Genomic DNA, 8026 nt, shown 5'->3' with positions numbered 1-8026 from the left:
TTAAATATATAATATTTATATTCTATAATTATATTTTATGTACCCGTGTCACATATTATTCATTAATTTTAATGTATACTCATACTTGATAAGATATAATGCATACCTATATAACCTGATGATTATAGAAGCAATAAAAATAAAATATTACTTATATGTTATTTCCTTTAGTAAACATTTATACTAATAATTATAGATAATTCATAGTGTTATTCTATCAATAAACTATTTTTTATTAGATAGCTTAACCAAACAAAGAATATAAATATCTATAATTCAATAGATGTGTCATTGTTTACTAAGTATGGCTAAATAAAATTTAATATGACACTACGCCTAAATTATAATATAAATTTATCATATTATACACGACCACGAGTTTAATTTTGTCAGCTGATAAAAAAACCTTGATTAGTATTGTATTTACATATTATTATAATAATATGTGTTACGAAAGTATAATATTATATTGGGCGATATAAACGCGCGACTGAAATGGTAACAATTATCATCATATTATGCCTTGGTGTCTTGGGTTTGTCGCGGATGACACTTCTTTTCTTCTTCTTATAGGTGTGCCCACGACAAGGACGATTTAACACTCGAGTTAATTTATACAAGATTACATAAGTCAAGCAGCCACTACTAGATCAATATGTGCAAACAATGCTGATTAGTTGATTTGAAGACACACATGCATGTAAAAAGAAAGGTGGTTGTGTATATTGTGTGTCATATATACAAGGCGTTATTTATACAAAAATAAATTTTTATTTAATTACGAAAATAAAAATTATATGAAAATATTATAAATTATTTGAATTTAAATTATTGAAATCATAACTTCATTTAATAAGCCGATGTACTGGGAGACTTTTTGTAAGCTGATGCACTTTGGCTTTGGTAACCTTGTGGTGACTTGTACAATTGGCTGGCGGAGGAAGATTGTCCATAGGATTGTTCATTAGCTTCCGCGCCATATCCAGATGGGCCCTGTGGTTTCTGATAGGTCGGCTGTTTTGGAGCAAAAGTAGATGATTGTCCGTAAGAACTAGGTCCAGACGTTTGTCCATAAGATCCAGGAGCATTAGTTTGTCCATAAGATCCAGGGGCAGGTGTCTGACCATAAGCTCCCGATTCTTGTCCATATGAAGATGAAGCACCATTCTGTCCATAACTTGACTGTTGTTGTTGATATGCTTGTTGTGCAGCTTCTTCAGCAGCATTCTGTTCCAACGATTGAAGAATTTCAGCGGGTATTGGTGGTGGTGTAGGCAAATGAGAGCCTTTTGGAACAAATCCATTTTCATCAGCAGTGTAAGTTACTGTAATGAGTTTTCCATCTTCTCCTGGATAGCTGAAAGATCCATAGACAGATTGAATTCCTTCTGGGCCACCTGGCTTAAGTTGACCATACTCTGATACCGAAATACCATTGCCAGTTTCGTAACTAAAAAATATTTATGTTATTAAATATTTATGTTATTAAATATTTATTATTAAATATTATGTTTAAAATATTACCTGTATGAGTAAGAGCCATCACCAAGATTTGGTTGGTTGGACTGAGATAGAATAGGAATAACTTCGGCGGGTCCAGCAACATTTCCTGGCGCAAAAGCGTTATATCCATTACTAGCTGGGTTATAAGCATCGGCAGGCGCGCTAACAGGAGTACTTGGTCTTCTAACATTTTCGTATTCAGATCCAGATTTTTGGTATAATGAAGACGATACAGGCTTTGAGCGAGAACGTTGGCCATATGATGATTGAGAGGATTGTGATTGGTATTGTGATGACGGTGCAGATGATTGGTATGATGGCGCAGCAGTCGATTTTGAACCATACGATGCTGGTGAAGGTTGATAGCTGGATTTTGCGCTTTGTGAATATGTTTGTGCAGCTGGGGTTGATTGGTAAGAAGAAGCAGCAGCGTTAGATTGGTACGATGCAACGCCAGACTGGTAATTAGATTGTCCAGCTTGAGAGTATAATTGTGAATTTAGGGAAGCAGATTGGTAAGACCCAGAACCAGATGGGTAATTAGACTGTGCGCTTTGAGAGAATGTTGGTGATGCTGGAGCCGATTGGTATGAACTAGCACCAGATTGATAACCAGACTGGGCATTTTGAGAATATGATGGTGCAGCTGGGGCAGATTGATAAGATCCAGCGCTAGATTGGTAGCCAGACTGTCCAACTTTTGAGTATTGTGAGCTTGCTGGAGTAGACTGATAAGAAGCGGCGCTGGACTGGTAGCCAGACTGTGCGCCAGATCCTGCGCCAGATTGATATCCAGAGAATGCATTAGTCTTGTATGCAGGTGCTGAAGTTGATTGTTGATACGATCCAGAAGTGGATTGATATCCAGTAGCTCCACTACCTTGATATCCAGCTGGAGATCCAGCAGATGAGTAAGCTGAAGCTTCTGAAGGGTATTTTTGGTAACCACCAAAATTTCCTTGATACGGTGTAGAAGGAGAAGATGGTGTAGTCGGAGATCCATAACCAGAAGACGTTTCAGATTCATAACCTTGTGGATGAGCCGCCGCAAAAGCGACAAATGCAATAAATAAAAACTGAAAAATAATAATTAATACAAAATCAATTTTAGTACAATATATTTAGTTCAATAACAAAAAATATATATGGACACATTATGCATAAATTAGTTTTAAAAATCTTATATGAAACATATAACCTTATAAAAATTTATATTTACATTAACTAAAATTAAATTAAATTTTGATATGTGAGAAATTATAAATATTTGTAATTTAAAATCGTTATCGATAGACAAGAACAATGTTTTAAACTTAAACATTTTATATATTCTTGTGTTGCAAATTTATTGTTGATAATTAAAAAGTAACAAGCAAAGTTAGTTGTTGTTTTTTAAAATATTAAATATTTTAAACGTATTCAATATTATTAATAATTCAATTATTTACGAATAAAAAAAAAAATTGAATTAAAAACAAATTCTTATATAATAATTCTATATTAAAAGTTACTTATTTTTTTAAATAGTTTTATTTTTAAATATCTGAATCTTATAGATTGTTCTAGTAGCTAGTATTAATGGCTGAGTTAAGAAACTGCCATTCAATAAATAATACCATTATTTGATTTAAATAAAAAACATATTAACTTATTTATACGTTTATGATTTTACCGAACTGTAGCTACAAAATATAATTATAGAGAAATAAATAATTGAATCTGGGTACTAGGTACCTTTTAATATTATGAGTAAAATAATAAAATGTATATATAAAAAAAATATGCTTAAAATAGAAAATAAATTATTGTTATAGTCGACAAATATTTTTTTTTGTAAAAAAATATTAATACGATTTAAATGAATAGTATTTAAGTTAAATATAGTAATTGTAAAATAGTGGGATAAGGAAATAAAAATGTTTATGAGTATACTTTTTAAAGGTTAAATTTTTAATAAATTATTTTCATATACAAATTGAACATTATATTTTATTCCAACAGCTTATTATTTAAATAAATAATAATCAAAATGTAAAAAACTCAATGCGTTTCAAATTCATTGAATTTTATAAATACTCTAATGGATGAATTTAAATTTTACTAAAGGAAAAACAGCAATATTTATTTTTATTTCCATTCCAGAAATTCTATACATTTTGAAAGAAATAACTCGTTAAGAATATTATCTTTGATTAAACTAAATTTTTTAAACATATTAATCGGTTTAAATATATTAATTTAAAAAAATATATTATAAAGTTTATGTCTGCATAACATTTTTTGAAGGTTTTTTTTTCTAACAAAGTTATTCATGCGTTATAAGACGATATAACAAAAATTATTTTTTAAAAACTTGAAATTTTCACCATTAGAATTATAAAAACAAAATCAATTCGTTTAATATAACTATTTTAGTTTAGTAAAAGACTACTGTACTGTGAAACTGTACGAGCAGGTACTACCAACTATAAAGTTCCGCAAGACGTGCAGCGTACGTATTAAATATAGCAAACGAACGATAAAAAATATTTCGTGTATTTAATTTGTATTAACGAGAACCACGAACATAACATTATTAAGTTAATAATTAGCTTATGTTCGAAAATACGTGTTATGAGCTAAGTAATAGCTGCTGTGTAGGCGTCCAATGCCTACCTACGTATATTATACTGTAATAAATTTAATAGCTTACCATCTTCATGTTGTTGGTGCGAAATAGCGTGTATGGCGTATGTACTCGGAGTCGTAAGTCTCTGAAAACCAATAGACGACGATAACTGAACTGACGATGGATCAGTATCCGACGTCTATATATACGATGATGCGTCGGGACGATTGCCGAATAGCTCGTACGTTTTGCGCGTGAAGGAGGTGTTCAGCGGCGGCAGTGGCGCTGCCCCTACCCCGGCGACGCCCTGTGGCCAATCCGATTTTGACTTGAAAAGAGTAATGTAATTTTTTTTATTACGATTATTATTATGATTATTTTTTATGACGTGCCGCCGACACGACGATGTCGGGCAAAGACTAATTAGAACGGCCGCCGTGTGTATGACAGGTGTAGGACGATATAGTATAATATAATATGCATACCAATACCGCATAATATTCTGCCTTGATCATCCGATTGATCAATGGGTATGCCTGTCGACGACAATTCATATATGACCCAGTTCGATGCTGCTCACGATGATGACACCAGGCCATTTTTTTATGATTTACACGTACACTACACACCGCGCGCGTGCTAAAGGATTGCCTCGGCCGTGGATAATCATAATATGATCGTCGACGCCTTCCGACAACGCCGATGTGATCGATAATACGTTCAGTCGTATACTTCTCGGCTTGGTGTTTCGGAACGTGGCTCAAATCGTCTAACATTACCAAAAATCGGTTTTCATATCGATTCGGCGACCCACGCATATCTCGTCCAGTGTCCACAGTCCCTGTTGATCTGAACGCACGCACAAAAATTGACTTAATTTGTACATAATTTGTAAATCGAAACCAGGAAAACCAGAATGTTGTTGATTGAAAAAAAAGTGTATTTTGATTAGAGCAATATTTATCGACTTTTTATGAGGTAAAAAACCAGTGATTTACCTAATTACCAACAAACACTAATTTATTTATTCTCTTTTTTAATGAACGGTAACATAATATAATAATATTATTCACTTTTGTTTTCATTAAAAATTCAGAAATTGATACATTAAGACATCAAACGCGCGCTTATTAATTTGACAAGAGATGTTGATGTTTTATTTTTTTGCAAAAGTATTTGTTATGTTATTATTCATTATGTAGTGGGGCATAATATTGGTGTATTATATAATATATGTATATAATGTATAATATATATATATAAGCACAATATTAAATAAGAAGGATAATTAAAATAAAAATGCAATATCCTTGCATATTGATGACTTTTCTATAAACTTATTTCCATTCGAATGAATCTGAGTTCAAATAAGCGCATTTGAAAAACCGGTTACATAAGTTATTAAATCAGAGATATCAATGTGTGATAATCGGTAATATGGAAATGATGATTTAGTATAATAATATTATATTATTGTATTGTATTGAAACGATAGATTCATTCCGGTTAAATAGGCATTGTCCTGGTCGAAATATTCCGACAGTCAATCCCGTAAACATATTATTATAAACACAAATCTGTCTGGATCTTGTACATTAAAACGATTCATTTCCACCCATTAAACAAACAAAAAATATATTTTATGGAAATTAATAATAAATTAATAAAGTGTATACATTATACATAATACTATATTATGCCATACTATATTATACGAAAAAAATATGATTGGTGTCATAAACACAAGCATTGCTCACATACATAGGAATCAATAAGTTCTTCGAAACAACTATTATATATAATAGCTATAGACTGTCATATTAACAGTTGGTGATTATCCTAATGATACTACTATACACGCAGTACTAACGTCTTTCAATTAAGATCGTAAATAAATGGAAACTACAAAAGTTAATTATTATCATCGACCGAGCAAAAGCAAATGATATTAACTGACACTGTAATTATTAAGCCGAACAATACAGATAATAATGCATGATTCAAATTGAAATAACAAATGCAGTGATTTTTTTCAAATTATCAAAAAAACATTTACTTTAACAAAAATATAATGTTTAATCATGACTATCATTAAAACAATAGTATAAATGTAATAATAATATAGTCGTGGCTTTCGATTTTTGGGCTCTCAATTCGCCATACATATTGAGTATACATTTTGAGAAATATCCGTCAACGGTTTTTATTAGATACTATTGAAAAAATTACACCTTCAAAATATTACAAATTCATTAAGTTTTTTACTTTTAAATTGTAATGCAACTTTTAAAACACACTTCTGACCTAAAAATGTTTATTGAAAAGTAAAAAAAGCTCAACTAAAAATAGAATCTAAAATATTTGTATTATAATTACAAAAACAAACTACTAGTATACCTTGATATAAAGAATTGTAGCGTCTTTTACAAATATTTATAAATTTAATTGTAAACTTTATACAAATATTGAAAAATTAATTGCTTATTGTTTTTATTGTAATGTTTTAGGTTAATTAAAAGATTTAAAAAATATCAATTACATAAACAAATATTTTTTCAAATTATCAATAACCGACAATTTCACATAGATACATATTTTATTATAGATGCATATTTTATTTTCAAATGCATCATTATCAATCAACAATATTACTCATTCTTCCGGCACAATGAGCGTGAGCAATGGCAATTATATCGATGATTATCACTAATATAAAAGCTTAAGGATAACATTGAACAAATATTACACGTATGATATAAGTACTCAAATTACACTGTAAATTTATTGATGATGTAATATTACTTATAGTATATTATACACATGCATAGTTTTAATTGTTTAAAATAAAAAGGAATTCCTATATAGGAAACGCATTGAGATAGCGAAGCGAGTTCTAAAATCTTTCGAGATAAAATGGTGTTCTATGATTATTATAAAAGCATAGTCAATTTGAACATAAATCATTTCGAAAGTTACCTTCGAATATCATGTGGTCAATTAATCAATAACATATCAATCTTAGAAATATTATTAACAACAATATTACGATGATACGTTTATAAGGTTAAAAGTTTTAGTGCAGAAATGTATTTTTTCATGTCAACTCGATATAGATGGTTTACCGTGAAAAGTCGTGACATAAAAAAAAAATGAATCATTAATATACACTTATAGAATTATTCTTGATCTATCCTCAATCATTACCGTTCTCTGCAGTAAATCGAAGGTTTTAATTTTTAACGTTTTATACTTTTACGAATTAAACACAATTTAACACGTAAGTACAACTTAAAACACACTTTACACAACAAATCGGTTACAACCGTTTTGTATTATAATACATATATATACTCAAGTACAATATTATAACCGACTTATTGTTATTTGTAAATTAACTTATTTTTTAATTTAAAAAACACGTATTATTTCGAATTTGTATTTGTTAATATATTGTTATAATCAAAATATTAACGTTTAAAAAATAAATACATGAAAACGTTGAAAATATGTATTTTTTAAATAGCAGTACTGATACGTGATTATAAAACAATACATTGATGATAAATGTATAACAATTCACTCTATAATTACTTATTCAACACAGACGTCTAAAGTGCAAGAGGTCATACTATAACATAATTTATACTATATTATTAAATATTATTTACCTAAAACTTATATGAACCTTGAATAATGTTACCAAATTAAGCCAATTATTAAGGATTGTTATCTGATTTGCAAGATCATATTTCCACATTAAATCTTCCCAACGAAACGTAAAAGCTATTTATAAGCAAAAATTTGATTTTTATTAGATTAAATTATTAAAGAAAAATAAATGTATAATAAAAAAAATGTAGACAATTGGGTGCCGTTCTGCTGTATATTAGGTGCTGAGTGGGTTACTATTATGGG

The 8026-nt window shown here is 29.6% G+C and overlaps 1 protein-coding gene across 1 annotated transcript; it reads right to left on the bottom strand.

Moving 5' to 3' along the window:
* Window positions 1-701: 701 nt before the first annotated feature.
* LOC132931780 (spidroin-2-like) lies at window positions 702-4351 on the bottom strand. The gene is made up of 3 exons (XM_060997780.1): window positions 4196-4351; window positions 1525-2579; window positions 702-1450 (listed from the first exon to the last, which is right to left on the bottom strand). The coding sequence occupies exons 1-3, from the start codon at window positions 4202-4204 to the stop codon at window positions 850-852; spliced, it is 1665 nt and encodes a 554-aa protein (XP_060853763.1). The 5' UTR covers window positions 4205-4351; the 3' UTR covers window positions 702-849.
* Between the last annotated feature and the right edge of the window lie 3675 nt (window positions 4352-8026).

This window comes from Rhopalosiphum padi, chromosome 1 (assembly GCF_020882245.1).
Source record: "Rhopalosiphum padi isolate XX-2018 chromosome 1, ASM2088224v1, whole genome shotgun sequence".
Taxonomy (NCBI): domain Eukaryota; kingdom Metazoa; phylum Arthropoda; class Insecta; order Hemiptera; family Aphididae; genus Rhopalosiphum; species Rhopalosiphum padi.
The sequence above is the reverse complement of the archived record's forward strand: the minus strand, read 5'-3'. Positions and strand labels throughout refer to the sequence as shown.

Excerpts from the sequence above, each read along its gene's own strand:
- LOC132931780 (XM_060997780.1), bottom strand. Across the intron at positions 1,451-1,524 it reads GATGGCTCTTACTCATACAG|TTACGAAACTGGCAATGGTA; the intron begins GTAATATTTTAA and ends AATATTTTTTAG.